General features: G+C 35.4%; 1 protein-coding gene across 1 annotated transcript in view; it reads left to right on the top strand.

The window, feature by feature from the left end:
- The window catches only part of pnpla7a (patatin-like phospholipase domain containing 7a), a 55,635-nt gene extending 46,048 nt beyond the window's left edge, over positions 1-9,587 (top strand). The window contains exons 31-36 of the mRNA XM_056445914.1: positions 1,777-1,925; positions 2,581-2,733; positions 4,132-4,248; positions 4,330-4,414; positions 4,603-4,718; positions 7,285-9,587. Of these exons, the coding sequence (XP_056301889.1) occupies positions 1,777-1,925; positions 2,581-2,733; positions 4,132-4,248; positions 4,330-4,414; positions 4,603-4,718; positions 7,285-7,446 (782 nt within the window). The 3' untranslated portion in view covers positions 7,447-9,587. The remainder of the gene's footprint in view (positions 1-1,776; positions 1,926-2,580; positions 2,734-4,131; positions 4,249-4,329; positions 4,415-4,602; positions 4,719-7,284) is intronic.
- Positions 9,588-24,035: the final 14,448 nt, after the last annotated feature.

Here is a 24,035-nt window from a genome sequence, read left to right as displayed (position 1 = left end):
ATTGAGGTTGTGTCCATGGGTTGTGCGACAAGTCGATATATTGGTTATATACAACAACAAAAAAAATACTGTAATACAAAATACAAATCCAACTAGTTTTAGAACCTTAACTTAAGAAAACAACGAGAACTTCAGGAAAACGTCTGGATCTTTCTATTCTCAAAACCACTTAAAAATGCTTTGATGTTACTTTAACTTAATTTACTAAGTTAATAAGGTTTCAACTAAAATGTTTTAGCTATACAAAGTTGAATGTAAGATTTTTAGTCAGCTTGACTGATTTAAATTGAGATTACTAGAAAAGTTCATTTCATTCAACTAAACAATTTAAGGCAGGATACATTTTTTTACAGTGCTTGTGACCAGCAACACATCATTAACAGTACATAATAGACCAACCAATAAAAAATCTTAAGCAATATACAAATACACTTCCATGAAAAGGCATTAAATACATTAGACATCACCGTTTTAGAACGGACACTAAATGCTGTATAACTGCTGGTTATCTGTGTTTTAGTATTGCCCACCCTATTCACGACTCCTTAACTTTTCTGATTTTGACTGTAATTTAATAATGTGTACCTGTAAAACGTTGCTTTCGAACAATAATTATTTTGAAAAGCATTTTTAAAATAATCGTGTATTAAATTGAATTAAATTTAATTGAAAAAAAAAATTATTATCAAACCGATATCACCATTATTTAAAATAAGCTGTTACTAATATGGCTGCCAATATATTGTGCATCATTAGTAGCCAGTGTTGGGGGTAATGCATTACAAGTAACGTAAGTTATGTAATAATATTACTTTTCTAAGTAACGAGTAAAATGCATTACTTTAAAAAATTAAGTAATAATATTAGAATTACTTTTTTAAAAATAATTTGTTGTATTAAAATTTGTGTAATCACATTGAATCCCGCATGCAATAAGAGAATGAGATCCCCGCGGGAACAGACAGAAACCAAGATGGCAGAGCCTTAAATTTCTACGATAGAAGTATGCTCATTATTTAGAACACATGGAGGAAAAGGGAATAGTCTCAATTGACAATGATTTCCTGAACTAATAAGACAAAAATACAACAGTAGCTAACGTATTGCTTTCAACTTTCATAATCCGTATATACAGCATGTATAGCGTCAGGAAGTTCTCAGAAGGTAAAATTATTCTAATATTTTTTTTTATTATTAGTTTTTTAAGGTAAATGAAGGTGTAGGTTATACAGTATGTCGTTGACACACGTGGGCAGGTTATACAGTGTGTCGTTGACACACGTGGGCAGAGCTTCTCAATTTAAAAGAAAAATACCCTGCAAGTTCTGAAAGAGATCAAGCCTCGGGCAGGTATGAAAAAGTAACTCAAAAGTAACGTAACATTTCCATAAAAAGTAACTACTTTTTTGGGGAGTAACTCAATATTGTAATTCATTCTTTTCAAAAGTAACTTTCTCTAACACTGCTAGAAGCGTTACATTTACCTGAGGCAAGTCATTCAGTGTCCACAGATCGTTGGTTTGCTAGAGAGAGAGATTTAGATTGTCCTTAAAAAAATTTATAATTTAGCTTAATTAAATAAAGAACCACAGTTTAATTAGTAACCCACTGTTTAATAAAATATTTAGTTTAATATTTAGTTACTACCACTTTACCAAAAATACATTGAACCATGACTTCAAAACCAAGGTGAATTTTGAACCATCATTTTTCTCTACCGTTACACCACTAGCAGTCAATTGTTGGTGTAGATGTTTTCTTCTCTCCTCGTTTCAGCGGATGTGGCTCGCTCCATGGGTGCTAAGGTGGTTATTGCCATCGATGTGGGCAGCCAAGATGAAACCAACCTCACCAACTATGGCGACGCCCTTTCTGGCTGGTGGCTGCTATGGAAGCGTCTCAACCCACTGGCTGAGAAAGTCAAGGTGAAGGAAACATTAGCTGAGTGTAGTGTTTGCTTTCTTGGCAAGTGTGACTATTACTATTACTCATTCTTATAAAAGTGCAGCCGCGTTTGTTGCCATGTTGCAAATATTACTGGGCGAAATCTAGATTCTAGATCAGATTCAAGTTTGAAAGTGACTTCTGTGGGATTTGCGCACCATATTTCACTGTGTATTGACAATAGACAATGTGAACACACCTTAAGTCAACTGTTAACGCTTATATTGGAGCATCTGTTTATAACTAACCAAAGAGTTAAGGGATCAGAAAAATATCAGTCATTGAACATGTTATATATTTTAAATGAGGAAAAACTTGCACACATATCCCATAGATTTTATTAATTGGAAAAAGCAGAGTCTTACCAATGCCTAAGAACCATAGAAGATGCCTTAGCAACTGCATAGCAATGGCATAGCAACTGCTCTGAACACCCTAGCAACAAGGGGGAAAAAGGTGCACAAGTAACCTCAAAGCAACATTATGCCAACCTTCCAGAACACTTTAGCATCGTATTAACAACCACCTAGAATCTGCTAGCAAATGGCCACATTTAAATGCGCAAGTGCTTAAAATACTCTTGAAAATCTGGTTTCTTTATTAATGTTGTTGTGGATGTGTGTGTGACTGTTTTAGGTGTTGAACATGACTGAGATCCAGGCCCGGCTGGCTTATGTGTGCTCAGTGCGACAGCTCGAGTCTGTTAAGAATAATGATTACTGTGAATACATCAGACCTCCCATCGACAGATACCGCACACTCGAGTTCGGCAAGTTCGATGAGATCAGCGTGAGTTTTATCTGTTACTTATTTTACCCTATGCACTTTATATAGTCACACTTTCTCGAAATAAGCATGAGATGCCCCATAACAATTTACATTAGGTGTTTTATTTATTTATATATATATAGCTTTTAATGTGAATAGTGGCAAATTGTGGGTAAAATAATGTTCCAAAGTGCAAAGTTGTCATTTAATGTAATAGTTTTGGTAATCTAATTTTACTGTTAGACCTTTGTTTTCTTGGCATGTTCAAATAGGGATTGGCTGTGTCTATGCCCTTGCTGGACAACGATTAATCATGATCAAAGTGTGTGTATATTTGAGATCATAATTGTGATTAATCGCCAGCACTATAGATTTTTTTTGTGTGTATTTCTAAAGTGTTTTTTAAAACCAGAGGACTTCGTGCCAAATTTGCTGTTTCTATCTATCTATCTATCTATCTATCTATCTATCTATCTATCTATCTATCTATCTATCTATCTATCTATCTATCTATCTATCTATCTGTCTGTCTGTCTGTCTGTCTGTCTGTCTGTCTGTCTGTCTGTCTGTCTGTCTGTCTGTCTGTCTGTCTGTCTGTCTGTCCATCCGTCCATCATTCTATCGTTTTATCATTCTATCGTTTTATTTATCCTTCTGTCATTTGATCATTTTATTCTATCGTTTTATTTATCCTTCTGTCATTTGGTCATTTTATTCTATCGTTTTTTCTATACTTCTATTGTTTTATAATTTTATTCTATCGTTTTATCTTTCATTCTATCGTTTTGTCAATCCTTTTATCGTTTTATTGTTCCATCTTTTATTGTTCTCTTTTATCGTTCTACCGTTTTATTCTGTTTTATCATTCTATCGTTTTAATTTTCTATCTATCGTTTTATCATTCTATCTATCGTTTTAACGTTCTATCTATTGCTTTATCGTTCTATCTATCATTTTAACGTTCTATCCATCTATCTATCATTTTATCGTTCTAGTTATCGATCTATTGTTCTATTGTTCTCTTTAGTTCCATTGCTCTATCCGTCTATCGTTCTATCCATATATCGTTCTATCATTCTATTGTTCTTTCATTTTATCATTCTATCTTTAATTCTATTGTTCTGTCTGTCTGTCCGTCCGTCCATCCATCTATCCATCCATCCATCTATCTATTGTTCTTTCTATCGCTTTACCGTTCTATCTATCATTTTATCTATCTTTCGTTATATCTGTCTCATTTGTTCTATTGTTCTATCTAGTGTACTATCTATCCGTCTGTCTGTCTATTGTTCTGTCTATTCTGATCTATTTATCAACATCATCCTGTTAAATTATTACATTTCAGTAAACCACAATTTTATTGTTAATTGTGTAAATTATATTTTATTTTATCAATCAATTTATTTTGTGCATGTATAGGAAGTTGGATACCAGCATGGGAAGACAGTGTTCGATGTGTGGTGCAGGAGTGGAGTGGTGGAGAATATGATGAAGGACAGACATCAGGAAGAGTTTCACAAAACACAGAGCAACAATGTAAGTCCTACATCACCTGAAAGAGAGACCTTTGAGATGTAATGCGCGCTGTAACTCTTATTAGTTGTTGTGCATCTGCAGGTGGTGACATGTCCAAATGCTTCCTTCACTGATTTGGCTGAAATCGTCTCACGCATTGAGCCAGTCAAACCAGCGCTTGTGGATGGTAAATCAATGTTAAACCTCATAAATTTACCTTTTAAGAGCACATTTGGCAGACCCGAACTTCTTGGCGTACATTCACAGCATATTGATCCATCTTTGGCCGCTTTTTAGTTTGATGTCATTTAGTGTTTAGTGTACAAATATCATTAAGCTAATGGGTTGAATATATTTCCATCTCTCCTCCTCTAGAAGAATCAGACTACCACACAGACTATGAAGAGGAGATGGCGGAAAGTGCACTGTCAGACATGGAGCTCTACAATCATTGTAGTGAACATACAGAGGAGGAATTTACCGCAGACACTGTGAGTTTTGAATGCAGACGGGACATTCGCTCTATGATTTCTGCTGAGAAAACAGCAATTTTATATAGCTAAATAATATGGAATTTCACAGAATTTGCCAAATTTTCAATTAATAGGTTAGAAGTATTGCTGTTCAATCAAATAGCGACTTGTGTCCATGGGTAAATTTCATTTAACAGTAAGGGGTTACAACAAGGTCCAATCCCAATTCTACCCCCTAGCCCTTCCACTAACCCCTACCCCTCGTTTTGCGCGTTCACATTAAGGGGTAAGGGTGTTCCAATTCTTTTTAGCTTAAAGGAGTAAGGCTAAGGGGAAGGCCTAGATAGTCCTTGCAACAGAGATTTTTCAGGACCACACTCAAAACCAAGGGGTACGAAAATTTCCCAGAATACACAATTTAAATTAAAATGCTAAAATAAAAAAATTTTGCTATCTATAATCCCAAATAATAACTCCAGTATAGCAGTCCCATAACATTCTGACACTCGATGACACTCAAAAACCCTGTCAGAAAAGTCTAGTGGCTGGGAATGGGCTTTTTACAGTGTCTGCTATAATGTTAATGTTGTTTTTAGTGTATTTACATAGATGAATATGGCCACGGTGTAAATACACAGTACAGTTACCATCTTATTGTCACATTATATGGTTATGATAACATGATATTGTTGCCTTCAGTGATTTCCTGAAGATAAATATAAAAAAATAACTCAACTGGAATCTACAGCAGTTGCGATTATCTGATCTCATATGAAGCAAGAGATTGCGATGACATATGACGTGTGCAGGTGTTGTAGTGCTGTCCCATATTTTTGGGGTTTTAAGCCCTTCTTCTTCACACTCAAGGGCCAAGGGAAAGGGGTACAAAAATACTGGAATTAGGCCCAAATATCACATTTCTCATGAGTAATTTTTGAAGGGGCCATAAGTAAAACAGTCAAATTGTACTCATAAAGATATGACCTTACAGTGGAAAAACATGGTAATAAACAGTAAAAGCAAGGAATAAAAAAAGGTTCCAAATTTTATTAAACTTTAATTCAAATTAAGTTTTTCAAACAGAATAGATTATACAGAATTGATTATACAAAAAAAATACAGGTCAGTTCTTATGTAGCACAGTGTTCATTTAGTAAATGCACAGCTAAACAATATACTAATTGTGGCGTTAATGTTAAGTTAACATTATGCCAAGTCATCACAAATAAAACAATGCATGGGAAACGGTTTTGGCGTTTCAGCTGCAGTGCACTATGCAACAAGTTATTGTTAACAAACATTAACTAGATACAGTTGAAGTCAGAATCATTAGCCCCCCTGAACTATTACCCCCCTGTTTATTTTTTTTATTTAATTTCTGTTTAACGGAGATAATTTTTTCAACACATTTCTAAACATAATAGTTTTAATAACTCATTTCTAATAACTGATTTATTTTATCTTTGCCCTGATGACAGTACATATTTTACTAGATATTTTTCAGGTCACTTCTATACAGCCTAAAGTGACATTTTAAAGGCTTAACTAGGCTAATTAGGTTGTCTAGGCAGGTTAGAGTAATTAGGCAAGTTATTGTATAATGATCGTTTGTTATGTACACTATCGAAAAATATATAGCTTAAAGGGGCTAATAATTGTGACCTTAAAATGTTTAAAAAAAAATAAAAAACTGCTTTTATTCTAGCCGAAATAAAACAAATAAGACTCTTCTAGAAGAAAAAACATTATCGGACATACAGTGAAAATTTCCTTGCTCTGTTAAACATAATTCGGGAAATATTTTAAAAAATAAATAAAATTCAAAGGGGGTTTAATAATTCTGATTTCATCTGTAATATCTTAATCGCTAATATAGCACGTTCATAGAAAATTACTTCATCATTCAGCATTTTTGCAACTAATTCATGAATGAGTTTGTATCAACTACATTAAAGAGAATCACTTCATTTAAAGTGAATAAAATACCCTACTTACTGGAGTTCAGCATTAATTGAGCCGCAGCCACACACCTGACTCATATATGAAGAGTAGGTGAGATGAACTAGGAAAGCTGACATAAACATGGTGATTATACACTGTAAACACAATTTCCACATGTTGTCCCAACACAAATCGATTAAGTTAATTTTATTAGTTTTTACAGATTTAAGTGGATTGAAGTTGTGCCAAAAACAGCTTAACAATTGTGTTGTTTCAACTCATTTTAAACAAGTAGTTTAAACAAGTAGCAAGAGTATTTTTTAGTGTATGTTTATAAATGCATGGCTGTGATATAACCATTAAAAGAAGTTTTAAAAGACCCGTTTTCACTCCATGTTTGTATATTCCATGGACAGGCTAGAAATACATTTTTAATAAGACAGCTATTTGTTTTTAGAGTGAGTTACATCTTTTTTTTGTAAAGAAATTGATGATTTCATTCAGCAAGAACGCATAATAAAGTCAATCTAAAGTGAAGACTTTTGCAGCTTTGGCCTAAACTTTTAAATGGTAGTTCATGTCTACATAGCATATCAAATGAGAAAAAATTAAACATTTGATGTTATTAATGCTTGTCATCCAGGATGAAGAGTTGGAGAGGACTCAAAGACAGCGCTTGCATTCTCAAGGGGAAAATCAGAGTCCGGTGCCACTCAAAACATCCAAAACCTCCATCCCCAACAGCCCTCTAACCGTCCACATGAGAAAAACACCTGGCCAAAAACCCTTCCATTCTGACCACTGACCAAGACTTCAACATCGCAGTGCACAAACACTTACACTCCAGTGGTTTAGGGTTTAAACACATTCCATTCACAATCCAGCCATTTTGAGGCCTTCAGGATTTTAAACAAGCCTTATTCCAATTCTTTCATGCAAAACTCCAAAGAAAACATCCACTAGTGCCTTGGCAGTTTAAGATAAACATGCTGGGTTACATGGGATGGGCCTGAAATAATACCTGTGCTTGACTGAGACGGACTATCCCAAGAGTATCTGTGAAGTTACATGCTGACTTTGAGCTCTTTTGATTGCCAAGGCTCAGCTTAAATTACCAGTTAGTCAATAGAGGAGCAAATTCAATGAGCTAGACAATCTGCTTGTATAAACAATTAGATTAGGTTGTGTTCACGGCTGATTCTTTCTACTGTCAATGAAAGTAGCAGAAAAGAGCAAAATAATGATTGACTTAAGAGATCTTATTATTTATAAGCTTGTATGATTGCCCCGAAAGCATTTTTTGTTTTCAAAAGATGTCTAATAGACGTGTTGGCTAAAGCTAGGCTAAATTTGGGCTGTGAGTGAAAATCTAATAGACATCTAAGAATAGGCCAAAACTAGACTAGTCATCAAATAAACAGAAATGAATGACTACACATAAAGCATGTCTAATCTGTCTATTTGACCACTTTTCTATTCTTAGATGTCTATTAGATTTTTACTGACAGCCCAAGTTTACCCTTGTTTTAGCCAAGCTGTCTACGTTTAGATGTCTATTAGACGTCTATTAAACACAAAATTGTTTGCTGTGTGATGTTGGCTATTTTAGTTTCTTTTAAATCTCTCGGAAACCATTTGACAAATTGATTTGAGATTTTCCTGATCTAGTGAATGATCGAGTGAATGATTTAAACTAACCAACGTCATATATCAAACCAAATATGTTGTTTAAGTTAATAGTACCTCTAGCTCAGGAGTGCTCAAACTTGGTCCCGAAGGGCCGGTGTCTTGGCTAGTTTAGCTCCAATTTCCTTCAACACACCTGCCTTAACGTGTCTGGTATACTTATTCAGAACTTGATTAGCTTGTTTAGGTCTGTCTAACCTGGAACTAGGGTTGTCACAATACTGGAATTCGATTGGTACCGAATTCCAACATCGTGACAACCAGGGGCGGACTGGCCATAGGGAGCACTGGGTGGCCTGACAGTCAATCTGGCCTGCCACTGTGACTTTTCACTTACCGATCAGCCCACACCAACCACCTCCACCATACTCCCCGGGTCACTTACCGATCACACCTCATGTGACCGGAGCCATATTATGAAATTGCTGTCCCAGTCCGGCCTTGGTCACAACCCTTGTTGTAACTAAACTTTGCAGGTCACTAGTCCTCCAAGGCTCGTGTTTGGGCACCCCTGCTTTAGCTGAATGTGATCAAACTACACGAACAAGCCTATCAATGCAATATTTTTTACACTTCTTGATTTTGTTTTTGCCTTATGATACATGTAGTGCCTTTTAACCTTAAAGATTCACCCAAAAATGAAAATTTGCTCACTCTTTTAGACCATCCAAGGTGTTTCGTGAACATACTGATCATTTTGCTTCAGAAGATCTCAATGTATTGTCAGGATCCAAGGGTATTTATTTAGTTTTGCTTGTCTTTTTGTTTGGTTTTTACTCTGAGTGCTGTTGACTTGTTTTATGTTTAACTAAAGAATAAAAGTACATCCTAGATGTCCTGAGAGTGAGTAAATAAACAGCAAATCTCCATTTTTGGGTGAACTATGCCTTTAATACTAGCCATATGAGACAGTGGGAGATTAGTAATGTGTCTAATATTATTAACAGTCCAATCACAATGCCAGTATTGATTCGTTTGTTTTATTCATGTCAAGATGAATAACTTTAACTTGAAGCTTTGTGGTCAAAGGCCATAGTTTTTCAAATCTTTTGTAACTTCTAATACCATGTGCCAATACTTTCACTTATTTTTATTGTGACACTGTGGTAAAGCACTTTGTCAGCATTCGTTGTTTAGAGTCAAGGGTAAAAACTCACATTATGGACATTTGAAAACAGCTCCGTGTTTTTGCTTTGGAATAATGGGAGAAGCTGGTGTCATTCTGAAAATGCTGATTTCTAATAAACTGCATTAGTTGTGTTTCAGTATTCCAAGACTGTTGACGCTTTTGAAGTATTTGTTTATTTGCATATGTTGCATAATGCAGAATGACTCACGTTTACCCTGTCTGCTGTATATACGGCGCGCTCCAGGAGCCATGTGTGCCCGGTGGTAATTATCAGGATGAATTATGGGAATTCAGCTGCAAGTCCAAGGTTTTTTCTGCCTAATGGAGAATTTGCCATCTTCAATCACTGCTCGGTGCCAACTCTGAGCAAAAACGTCCTCAGCAGGCCCCTGCACGTGAGATGTAATGCTCTCAGATATGTAATGAAGACAAAACACTTCGCAAACGGGTTTTGTGGAGCGAGAACTAGCAGATAATCGCACATGAACAAACATCTGACTTCTCACATGCTCTGAAGTGTGCAACTGGGTGTGGAGAAGATCAAGTGTTTTGTTAGTGTAACCCTTCTGGTTGTGCTCGACGACTCCAAGCCAAACCGCTGACTCCAGGGAAAGAAATTTCACAGCTCTCTCTGTAGCTGGCTTTTGTTGTAAAAAGTGTATCCTAAAATCGAAATGAACTGGTTTTATTCAACTGGGATTTATTGAACTTTTTAAAAAATCTGTCTAGCTACAGTATATGTCTCTCTCTCTGTCATTGTGTATGCCTGTTTGTCTGTCTATCATCCTGTTGTTCTATCTATCAGTCTGTCTGTCAATGTGTTGTTCTATGTTGTGTGATGTTTTATTAAATGTTCACTGTTCTGTCATTCTTTCAATCTGTTGCGAAAGCTATTGCTCTTCTATTGTTCTGTAGTTCTGTCTGTCCTTCTGTCAGTTGTTTGTTGTTCTATCATGCCATTCTATCTATTGTTGTCTGTCTGTCATTCTGTCTATTTGCCAATCTATCTATTGATCTGTCTGTGTCTATTTTTGTCAGTCTATCCATCTATCTACATCATTCTATTGATCTATCTATTGTTATATTCTATCTATCTATCTATCTATCTATCTATCTATCTATCTATCTATCTATCTATCTATCTATCTATCTATCTATCTATCTATCTATCTATCTATTGTTCTATCTACATCATTCTATCGATCTATCTATCGTTCTATAGTTCTACAGTATATATCGTTCAATCTATTGTTCAACCTATCTATCTATTGTTTTATCATTCAATCTCTCTATCGTTCAATATATCGTTTTGTCTACATCTATATCTATCTATCTCTATCTGTCATTCAATCTATCTATCGTTCAATCATTCAATCTATCATTCTATTTATCTTTCAATCTATCGTTCTATCTATTGTTCTATCTATCGTTCAAGCTATCTATCCTTCTATCTATCGTTCAATCTATCGCTCTATCAATTGTTCAATTTATCCATCGTTCAATGTATCGTCCTATCAATCATTCAAACTGTCATTCAACCTATATTTCAATCGATCTATCATTCTATCTATCTTATCTATCGTCCCATCTATCGTTCAATTTATCCATCGTTCAATGTATCGTCCTATCAATCATTCGAACTGTCATTCAACCTATATTTCAATCGATCTATCATTCTATCTATCTTATCTATCGTCCCATCTATTGTTCAATCTATCTATCATTCCATCTATCTATCGTTCAATCCATCATTCTATCTATTGGTCTATCAATCTATCTATCACTTTATCGTTCAAACTGTCGTTCTATCGTTAAATCTATCATCATTCAATCTATCTATAGTTCTATCTATTGTTCAATCTCTGTCATTCTATCTGTTCCATCTATCGTTCTATCTATTGTTCAATCTATCTATTGATCTGTCGTGCTATCTATTGTTCAATCAGTCTGTCCTTCTATATATCTATCTATCATTTAATCCTATTTATTGTTCAATCTATCTTTCGTTCAATCTGTCATTCTGTCTATCGTTCAATCTATATATCGTCCTATCATTCAATCTATTGTTCCATCTATCGTTTAATCTATCTACAATTCTATTATCTATCAATCTATCTGTCATTCTGTTGATCTGTTGTTCTATCTATTGTTCATTCTATCTGTTTATCTATTCTGCCATTCCTTTGATCTTTCTATCATTCTTTTTTTTCTATCTATTGTTATTGGTGTGTTGTCTGTTCTTCCATCCATGATCTACACTCTAAAAAATGCTTGGATATTTTAACCCAAATTGGGTAAAATATGGACAAATCCAAACGTTTGTTTAAATTTGTTCCTATAAATTTGATCTCGAAAAATTAACCCAGCACTTGGTTCCATATTTTCCTCCCAAATTAGGTTGAAATAACCCAGCAGTTTTTTTAAAAACTGTATCATTTAATTGATCAGTCTATCCATGGAGCAGGGCTTTCTGGGATGGCGGTGCTGTCTGCATTAGTCCGTTGTGTAGAGATGGAGAGATTCATTCAGTGTTTTCAGGTAACATTCATCTTTCCGTCACCTGCTGTCCACTTCTCACCAGGTGTGCTGTAGACAAATGGGAGATTATAATAGACACCCTGTGTCGACCAAACCAGCATGAAAATAGTAAAATGATTAATGAACGAGTCACACTCCTTGTGTTCTATTTGTTTTAATTTTATACTTTTAGTTTTACATTTCAGTGCATGCTGACTTGTTTATATGGTCTCAGTCAGATCTTATATCCTGTTATGATAAATGTCTCAAATTAATTAAGTCCAAATTTTACTTTTTCTATCTTTCACAACCTGATCTAAAGGCAAAGTTGTTTCTTCTCTAAACAGGGCTGTTTAAAACCCAATTCTATTGTTTGTTTAGTGTATCATGGTATTGTTGTCTCTTTTTTTTTTTAAAGCTCTATCCATTGTTTTGTCTGTCATTCTTTCTAGATTGATATATGAAGTTGAAGATTCAATTATTAGTTCTCCTGTGAATTTTTTTTCTTTTTCAAAAATATTGCAAGTGATGTTTAACAAAGCAAGGACATTTTTCCACACTATATTCCCTAATGTACCATTCTTCTTATCGAGAAACTTTTATTTCATTTAGTTTGCATGAATAAATAATAATAATAATAAATATATATTATTAACTCCGTTAAAATTTTCTTTTTCTTTCTTTTTTTTCTTTCTTTTTTTTTGTGATTGGCTCCAGAATGAACTTTTTTTGGGTCACAGAACAAAAAAAAATTTATCTTGAATCTTTCAACAAATTAGTCTTTAATGACTTGCCTAATTAACATAACTGACATAGTTAACCCTTTAAATTGGACTTTAAGCTGAAAACTAATCTCTTATGTCATCATGGCAACGACAAAATAAATTAGTTATTAAAGCTATTATATTAAAAATGTGTTAGAACAAATCTGTCCGTTTAACAGCACTTGGTGAATATTTGAAAAAGAATTACAATTTTACAGGAGGCCTAATAATATAGTCTTGTTTGTATATATATACACTTACCGGTCACTTTATTAGGTACACCTGTCCAACTGCTCGGTAATGCAAATTTCTAATTCGCTAATCACATGGCAGAAACTCTGTGCATTTAGGCATGTAGACATGGTCAAGATGATCTGCTGCAGTTCAAATCGAGCATCAAAATGGAGAAGAAAGGTTATTTAAGTGACTTTGAATGTGGAATGGTTGTTAGTGCCAGATGGGCTGGTCTGAGTATTTCAGAAACTGCTGATTTACTGGGATCTCTAGGGTTTACAGAGAATGGTCCGAAAAAGAGAAAACATTCAGTGAACGACAGTTCTGTGGGTTATATTAATGGCATGTTGATGTCAGAGGAGAATGGCCAGACTGGTTTAAGCTGACAGTAACTCAAATAACCACTCGTTACAACTGAGGTATGCAGAAGAGCATCTCTGAATGCACAACGCGTCCAATATTGAGGCGGATGGGCTACAGTAGCAGAAGACCACAACGGGTGCCACTCCTGTCAGCTATTACAGGAAACTGCAGCTACAACTCACACAGGCTCGCCAAAATTGGACAATAGAAAATTGAAAAATGTTGCCTGGTCTGATAAGTCTTGATTTCTGCTGTGACATTCGGATGGTAGGGTCAGAATTTGGCGCCAACAACATGAAAGCATGGATCCATCCAGCCTTGTATCAACAGATCAGGCTGGTGCTAGAGGTGTAATGGTGTTGGGGATATTTTCTTGACACACTTTGGGCCCATTAGTACAAATTGAGCATCGTGTCAACGCCACATACTTCCTGAGTATTGTTGCTGATCATGTCCTTCCCTTTATGACCACAGTGTACCCATTGTCTAATGGCTACTTCCAGCAGGATAACGCGCCATGTCATAAAGCTCGAATCATCTCAGATGGGTTTCTTGTACATGACAATGAGTTCACTGAACTCAAATGGCCTCCAGTCACCAGAACTTCATCCAATATACCTTTGGAATATGGTGGAACATTTTTTCATTTTATTTTTATATCATGGATGTGCAACCAACAAATCTACAGCAACTGTATGATGCTATCTTGTCAATATGGATCACAATCTCTGAGGAATATTTCCAGTACCTTGTTGAATCTGTGCCAAGAAGGATTAAGGCAGTTCTGAAGGCAAAAGGGGGTCCAACACGGTACTAGTAAGGTATACCAAATAAAGTGGGTGGTGAGTGTATATTAATATAGTTGTTCTATCTATTATTCATGTATTTGAGAGTTCTGCTTATCTACTCGTTATATTCAGTTCTATGTATTTATTTATTGTTGTATTTATGGTACAACAACATACTGTACTGTCTGCTGTTCCATCCTAATCTCTCGTTCCACCTATTGTTCTTTCATGTCTTCTGTTCCTTCTGTTGTTCTGTCATTCTATTTTTTCTATGGAATTTTAATTCTATTTTATTCTTCTGTCATACGGTCATATTTTATATCTTGTTCAATGTCTGATTAATGCCTTTAGTTAGTGCAACAATGAGGACAATTTAGAGTCTTTTAATTAATCTAAAGCAAACATGTTTCTTCCGTTTACAGGGCCGTTTAAAAACCCACGAGCCTTTATGTCCAGCTGAGCAGATATGGTGCGCTTGTGGAAGTGCTAATAAGATAATGAGAGATGGCAGAGTTTGGGTGAAAGGTGAGGAATGTGTATGGATGTAGGATGTAGAAGCTATTAAATATGGTCTTTATTTAAACTGTCAAAACTTTGGCAAGGTTCAGTGCTCGGCCAATGACAGTGTGGTAATTATGCAGTCTTAAGTGTATGAAACAGGAAAAAATGTTCACTATTTTTGTTTCTCTTCTCTTAATGTTATCTTCTCTAAAGTTCTGCCGTTAATTTAGGATTAACCTCTTAACGTAGAGACAAGTGTTGTTTTAGTATAATGGAGATGAGTATTATATAGAATTCATATATTAATAGTTTGAATTCATTTACATTTTATGTTTTAATTTTAAAGATTTAATCATTTTTTTGTGGTTTTTTTATTATTTTTAAACATTTGTTTGTACATTTAGTGCAAGACAAAAAAAAATCTAAACTTAGACATCCAGCTGAAATTAAATTATAATATTTTATTTTAGTAAACTTTTTTTTGAATGATAATTTTTATTTATACTTTTATATTAATTGGCGTTTCATTTCTTTTTAAGACTAAACAATACCATGTTTTAACTTAAGTAGACATAATGGATATGGTAGAATGAATACATTTAAATGAATTAAAACAAATAAGTGCTGTTTTAAATGACAATATTATTTGAAATTTGGTAGAAACGTATTATTATTTATTATTATTAAATATTATTGTTTACTATGGAATTATTGAAAAAAAAAACAATGAGACTGCTTGAAAATATTACTTTTCTCTGTATTTAAATTTTATAGCTGTGCGTTTGAGTAAAACTATGAAGTAATATTAAGTAAAACTATATTTTTTGTTTTAGTCTGTTAACTTCCATGACATTCATTTCAAATTTCATATAAAATTGTTGTAATTCAAAGCATTTATGCATAAATAGCGAAAAGATGCCATGTTTATCTTCATTTTAAGACTAACCAATACCATGTTTTAACCTGAGTAGACCTAATGTGGTAAATTTATTAAAAATAAATAAGTGCTAAAATTTAGTAGAAATGTTATCTTAGCAGAACATATATTGCACACTAATTCATATATTTACATATATAAAGACTTCAAAATTACTGTTTCTTAATGTATTTTTTTCAGTATATACGAAATTTTAACTAACAAGCAGTGAGCGATATTAGCATGTTTGCATACAGAATTTTGACAGGTCTTTTCTTGTTTTTTGCATGTATCAAATTAATATAAATGTACTGTATATAATATTGCTCTTTCCATTTCATTAGTAAATGCACATTATATATATATATATATATATATATATATATATATATATATATATATATATATATATATATATATATATATATATATATATATATATATATATATATATATATATATATTTATGAAAATACATGTCATGCTTTTGTTATAATTATTTACTTATATGATTTATTTAAACATTAGCATTGATTCCTCTATTGTCTGTCTAAATGACGCTGCAGAAATGACTCTGCAAAACTGACTGTCTTTGTCTCTTCCAGGATATGCCATTAGGTGGCGCTGTGTTTCAGTCTCCTCCACATCATGCCTTTCTCCGTGTGGTGATTAAGAGCAGGTAAAGGGAGGTTATTTACTCTGTTGTTTAGCTCCTGTCAGAATGACAGACGAGGGGCCGCTGTGACCTTTCCACTCCGCTGAAGCACACTTATATTTTGCCTGCCTTGTTAATTCATTGTCTTGTTCTCCCCCAAGAATAGGCACAAACGTCAGCACTAATTAATGAGTTTGTGAGGGGAAATATGGGTCATAGTCTATGAGAAAGTAAGTGGTTAAGGAAATACTCACCTTAAAATAAAAATCTGTCATCATTTTATGAGCAAATCCTCGTAACTTCTTTGTTTAGTCGAACACAAACGTTGAATCAAACGTACTCCTTTTCAGTGTAATAAAAATGAAAGAGGTCTGTCAGGTTTCAAAACAAAAAAGAGGTCATATAAGCCTAAAAAATGCTCCTGTATATAACTTTTGCTCTTTATTCCAAGTCTATGATAGATGAATAAAAATAATCATCGAAATTTAAAGGTAAGTTTCACCTAAAAATTAACATTTGTTTAATTTATTTACTCTCAGGCCTGAAGTATCACTTTTTTTCTTCAGTAGGACTTTAGAGATGTCTGTGTGAATTTACAATGTTTATTTTGCTTACGCACATTATTCTTTAGGTGAACAATTATTCCTTTAAATCACCTTTACATCACCTAGAGTTCAAAACAAATGATCCACTGAAAAAAAAAAAGTTTGTTTTTGCTAATATTTGCTTATGTGTTTATAGTGACGGCCCTTTTCTGTTGACTTCAGTTTGACTGCTTCTTCCACAATATTTTTTAACCAGGCCCCTCTTACCATTGTGTTGCTATGAGGTAACAATGTGCTAAAACAAAAGACTCAGACCCCCCTACTCAATATTTAGTTTCACTTTGCAGTACATCAACAAAATTATATAAAAGTCTCAGCAACTTCTGGCTCATGTGGACACTTCTGGCTCATGTGGACTTTAAAATGTGTTAATTTAAGTAAATTTTGGAAGAAAAAAAATTATTTCATTATATGAAATATCGTAGGAATCACCAATTGGCACTTTGAGAGTAAAAACAAAAACGTACAGGCAAAACAAAATGAATACCTGTGTTTCCTGATGATACAAGGTCTAAATAGTGAAAAAATAAGTCTGTAGAAGAATTTGATTGAGAGTTTTTTTGTTTCATAATATTACGCATGTGGCTACAAACTCGACTGCAAGCATCAAATCATGTTAGTTTAGTTTGTGCCTGCATATACATAATTATTCCGCAACAATCTTGTGCTTCAAACTGGTGTTTTGTTATGGTTGACGAAAGCAGAATAATTAAGTTCCATCAGTTAAAGCTTATATTGTTAATATTATTATATGCAACTATTTTCAGTGAATAAAATTCAATTCATGTTTGTTTGTTTATATAGCACTTTTCACAATGTAGATTGTTTCAAAGCAGCTTAACATAGGTCTAGTAAAGTCCAGATTTCAGAGTTGAAGTTCAGTTCAGTGTGGGTTAAATTCCACTGAAAGTTCAAACACTGAAGAGCAAATCCGCCGAAGCGCAGCTCCACAAGTCCCGATCTGAGCAAGCTTGTGGTGACAGTGGTGAGGAATAAACTTCACCACTTGACGAAGTGAAGGGGAAAAAACCTCAATAGAAACCAGGCTCTGTTGGGCACGATCATTATTCTTCTGGCCAAACTTCCTGTGTGCAGTTGCAGTCTAGGTGCCGGAGGCTGTAGAAGCTGCAGGTGTGAGTAGGGCACCGGCGGGTGATCAGGCTGGCCCACGGGATCAATGCGGGGACTTGTTTGTCACTGTAGTCTCCATTAGGAGTGCATATTACTGTAGTGCACTCCAATCCTCTATGACCACCACAGCATCAGCTCGGGATACGGACTGGTCCAGGATTATGGATACCTTGGGATCATTGCTCCACAGGTCTTGGATCGCATTAATGGTGTTGCATAGTCTCAAGGGGCCTCGGGATGAGTATCCCCAGGTGGAAATAGCAAAATAAAGAAAATAGCGTAGCTGCTGGTTATAGTGTATTTAAATGAGTTGCTTTGTTGTCTTAATTTGTTTTGGTGACAGAGCTTCAACAGTGCAACAGTATTACAGAGACAGGACAAAAAAATACATAATGAATATATATTTTTTAAAATACAAGTAGTAAATGCAAATGTATAAATTGACAGGTGTATATACAGCTATATTACTATATACAACGTTGTATGTGCAGCTGTTATGTGCAAATTGGCATGTAAAGTGTGTTGTTAAATAAGTGTATATGTGTATAAAAGTGTATAGCAAGTAGTGATGTTGGTTCCACAATAATTATCAGCAAGTGTTCATGAGATGGATTGGCTGAGGGAAGAAACTTTCTGTGTCGGGCTGTTCTGGTGCGCAGTGCTTTGTAGCGTCGACCAGAAGGTAAAAGTTCAAAGAGGCAGTGTGCTGGGTGTGAGGGGTCCAGAGTGATTTTGGCAGCCCTTCTGCTTGCTCTAGATAAGTACAGTTCTTGGGGAGTAGGAAGGGTTGTACCAGTGATTCGCTCAGCTATTCGACAACTATTCGACATAGTCTTTAGAGGTCGTATATAGTAGCTGAGCTAAACCAGACAGTTATTGATGTGCAGATGACTGATTCAATGATGGAACAATGATGTAGAACTGTTTCAGCAGCTCCTTTGGGAGGTTGAACTTCCTCAGCTAAGGTCTTTGAATGAACGGAGCACCCGGAAGAACCCCACACGATACTGGAGAACATGAAACTCACACAGAAACGCCAACTGACCCAGCCGAGGCTCGAACCAGTGACCTCTTGCTGTGAGGTTATCGTGTTGCCCCACTGCGTCACCACGTTGCCAATAATACATTTATAAAATAAAATTCTAACATAAACAGCACAATTCACATTTACAAAATCCAATTTGTCAATTCAAAACACAATCCATGACTTCACTGGTCAAAAGCATAGATATTTCTGCCAAACAAATTAAATTTGTGTATTTTTAAATCGTGATTTGAATTTACGAATTGGATTTTGTAAATGTGAATTGTGTTGTGGATGTATGGATTTTATATTGTAAATGTATTACTTTTTAGACTGATCTGGCTCCATAGTTACATGGCTTCAGAAGATGTGAGAACAGAGTCTGAAAACACACTCGCCAATGGCCATTTGTGACTATATAAAATGGTGTTGTTTGTTTGATAGTAACTTTTTTTTATTATTTAAAAAATGCTTTAGAATGCTTTTGGCTATTTAGTACATCACTGTTGAGTAAACTTCTGATGAATGAATTTGAAAATATAATGTTAGTGTTAAAACGAGTAGTGTTATCATTTTTGAAAATATATTTGTGTCTTTAGTCATCAAAACAACATTGTAATGTAAATAAACGACCAATTAAAAGGTTTTCAAGCAATTAAAATGTAAATGTCCCCTTCATTTGTTTACCAATTAAAAGAATTTCAAAAAGACAATTTCACCAAAATAAAAGCTTAGAATAAAACAACCATAAATTATTGCAACTTTTTACTGTTATGTATAATATTGATAATAACAATAATCAGAAGCGGACTGGGGAAAGCATTTTCCACCAGGCCAAAGGTACAGGTAGTCAGGGCAAATCTGATGCAATCTAGAAAGTGAAGAGCGAGAGGGGGGGTGGATGGCGCAGAAGGCCAGACTCACGGTGGCAGGCCAGATTGACCGCCAGGCCACCGGGAAATGTCCCGCTGCTCCCTATGGCCAGTCCGCCCCTGACAATAATAATAATAATAAATTTAAGTTTTTTTTTTTTTTTTTTTTTTTGCATCTTTTGTGTCTTATTTGAAGCTCAGTCCTCATTTACTTATTCTGAAGAGAATCACTTGGATATTTCTTCGCAAATTCACTCTTGTATTCAATGGAAGGAAGGAAATCTGAACCAACATAAAAGCAAGTAAACACAGACAGATTTTCACTGTACTGTTCCACTTGCATGTGTGTTTATCCTCATATTTCTTGATCTTAGTGAGACTTTCAACAGGTTTGGGTATATCAGAAAAGTGTTAGTCATCGATCAAAGAAAGAATCCATGAGAAAAGAAAAAATCAGTCACATACAAATGACCAAAAGTAACTGGAATGGAGTTTCTGTCTGCTGCTCTGTTTCTCTCTCGTTCTCCCAATTCCCATTCATCTCATGTCTTTAAAAAGCAATTGTGGGTTACAACAGGTAAATGGGTCACTGTGTAGAAGCCGGATCTCCCTCTGCTCTGACGCACATGTACATTACGCTCCTACACCTCCATCAGACTCTCAGAAAACAACAAAAAAGCCTTTGGCGTCTGGTGACTTTGAGTGGGCAGTGTGAAAAGAGCATGTGTTATTGCTGACCAGCAGTATTCTCTGTTTACTAATGACCTCTTATTTCCCCTGATAATGAGTCTCCAAGGTGAACGCTGAGCTCACTGCGCTGCCCGTTTACGCCAAACTATTTAGTTTGGCTTTTATGCTTTTATTTAATACCAACAAGCCATTGTGCTATATTAGATTTCCTAGGCCCTCTTTCAAAGTTAATCTGTCCCCGGTTTCCATTTGACCATTTTTTCTGTGAAAATGCATTGAGAAAGGACAGTCTGACTTTGCTCTGCTTTATAGATTTTAGTGCTTTTTTATTTATTTTTTTATTTGTTTGTATGATTTGTTTGTCCTTTTTTAGATTTAAAAAATTCATATACACTCACTGATCACTTTATTGGGTACACCTTACTAGTACCGGGTTGGACCCTCTTTTGCTTTCAGACCTTCCTTAATCCTTCATAGCATAGATTCAACAAGGTGCTGGACATATTCCTCAGTGTTTTTGGTCCATATTGATATGATAGCATCACGCAGTTGCTGCAGATTTGTCAGCTTCACGCCCATGACATGATTTCTCGTTCCACCACATCCCAAAGGTGCTCTATTGGATTGAGCTCTGGTGGCTGTGGAGGCCATTTGAGTACAGTGAACTCATTATCATGTTCAAGAAACCAGTCTGAGATGATTAATGCTATATGACTTGGTACATTATCCTACTGGAAGTAGCCATCAGAAGATGGGTACACTGTGGTCATAAAGGGATGGACATAAGTAACAATACTCAGGTAGGCTGTGGTGTTGACACGATGCTCAATTGGTACTAATGGGCCCAAAGTTTGCCAAGAATATATCTCCCACACCAATAGACCACCAGAACCGTTGATGCAAGGCTGGATGGATCCATGCTTTTATGTTGTGCATGCTAAATTCTGACCCTGCCATTCGAATATCACAGCAGAAATTGAGACTTATCAGACCAGGCAACGTTTTTCCAATCTTCTATTGTCCATTTTTGGTGAGCCTGTGTGTATTGTAGCCTCAGATTCCTGTCTTGTTGCTGTCAGGAGTGGCACCCGGTGTGGTTTTCTGCTGCTGTAGCCCATCTGCCTCAAGGTTGGACATGTTGTGTTCAGAGATGCTCTTCTGCATACCTCGTTGTAACGAGTGGTTATTTGAGTTACTGTGTTGCCTTTCTATCACTTAAAACCAATCTGGCCATTCTCCTCTGACCTCTGGAATCAACAAGGCATTTGCGCCAACAGAACTGTCGCTCACTGGATATTTTCTGTTTTTCAGACATTTCTCTGTAAACCCTAGTAATTGTTTTTACGTGAAAATCCCAGTCGATCAGCAATTTCTGAAATTCTTAGACCAGCCCTTCTGACACCAACAACCATGCCACATTCTGTCATTTTAATCCCCTTTCTTCCCCATTCTGATGCTCAGTTTTAACTGCAGCAGATCGTCTTGACCATGTCTACATGCCTAAATGCATTGAGTTGCTGCCAGCAGTTGGACAGTTGTACCTAATAAAGTGGTCGGTTAGTGTACATCACATTGTATCATTTGGCAAATGGTTTTATCCGAAGCAAATTACAGAGAAGGGCAAGAGATGTAGTGAGACCAACAAAAGAACAACATGCAATATGATCCAGGTCACTTGTGTGTCTCTTATAATGCAAATGAGCTGCTGATCCTGGCCTCCTTTCAGAAAGTGTGGAGCCTTTACAGCATGTGCGTCAGTTATTTCTAAGGTCATGTGGTTTTGACCACAGCTACATGACTAAATGCATTGCTGATATGTGATTGGCTCTTTAGCATCAACAAGCAGTTGAACAAGCAATAAAGTGTCCAGTGAGTGTATATTGACTCTTGTAAGTTCCAAAAAAAATTAACGAAGGTCTCAAGGGATTGCATCAACATGCGGGTGAGTAATTAATTACACGATTAATATTTTAAACCTGCAATACTAGATGACTTTAGGAGCACAGAGAGAAACATTTAACACACTTCAAAGGTGAACGAGTACAGAAGATCAGCCCTCAAGTACACTCATTCAGAGCCGAAATAAGAAAAATGGGAAAATTAAATGGCCACAGGCTAAAAGAGCAATTTAGGTGAAAATGTAGTGGTTGGTTTTCTTCTTCCCCTTGGCTTCGGGATTATCAAGAAACTCATTTAATTTTGGAGCAACATCATTAGATGGTTTCAATTAAAGCTTTGATGTGCACAAATGTTTAAATCAGTATGAATGTTCTTGTTGGTCTTTTATCAAGTCCTTTTTGTGTTTATTTGCAGGCCTGACTGGATGCAATTCAGGACTTTATTGAGGTGCATGGTGAATTATTTGACTGCAGGTATTTTTTTTTTTTCCATTTGTGTGTTTCTGACCAGCATTCATTCTCATGCCGTACAAATGTTTGTTTACATATTCATGCATGTGTTTATGTGGATGTGAAGCTTTGACTCAAGTCACCTCTATCAGAATTGAACAAACTGAAGTACGAAAATTGCTTTGACCCGACTCTCCTCCTTTTTCACATTAATTTCACTGTCGCTCAGGTATTTGTCAACATCTTCTAAATCAGTGGATGCTGTTGGCTTTCAAGAGACACGTTTGTCAGATCTGACATAATTATGTCATATTAAAACAGCGGTTGGACTCAAGCAATGGTGTGAGGATGAATGGCTTAGTTAAAGATGAATCACGTTTTGTCATTTAGGATGAATTGCTTTGTTTAGGATGAATCACTCTGTTCCATCCCTCATTTGGAAAGTAGGTTGCATGGTATGTGTAAGTAAATGCAGTGTTGGTTCAGTGTAAATATAATATAATATAATATAATATAATATAATATAATATAATATAATATAATATAATATAATATAATATAATATAACATCCAAATATGTAATTTGAATTAATTTACATAATTTTACATTTAAATAAATGTAAAATTACAAACAAAAAATAAATGTTATTATTCATTATTGTAATACACACTACCTGACAAAAATCTTGTTGTCGATCTCAGTTGTAAGAGCCACAGATAATAACTTAACTTCTAGTTGATCATTTGGAAAGGTTGCAGAAGGTAGATTTCTCCAATGAATCATCTGTTGAACTGCATCCCAATCATCACAAATACTGCAGAAGAAATCAGTCAAGTTTACATTCAGTATGGGGCGTGCGAGATTTCTGCAGAGTGGATGGCATCAACATCAACAGCCTGAGGTATCAAGACATTTGTGCTGCCTGTTACGTTACAAACCACAGGAGAGGGCAAATTCTTCAGCAGGATAGCGCTCCTTCTCATACTTCAGCCTCCATATCAAAGTTCCTGAAAATAAAGAAGGTCAATGTGCTCCAGGATTGGCCAGCCCAGTGAGCATGTCTGGGGTAAGATGTAGGAGGCATTGAAGATGAATCCAAATAATCTTGATGAACTTTGCAAGATGACTTTATTAATAAGTTATTTGAGTCATTGCAGATGGATGCAGTCC

Source organism: Danio aesculapii, chromosome 21, assembly GCF_903798145.1.
Source record: "Danio aesculapii chromosome 21, fDanAes4.1, whole genome shotgun sequence".
Taxonomy (NCBI): Eukaryota; Metazoa; Chordata; class Actinopteri; order Cypriniformes; family Danionidae; genus Danio; species Danio aesculapii.
The sequence above is the reverse complement of the archived record's forward strand: the minus strand, read 5'-3'. Positions and strand labels throughout refer to the sequence as shown.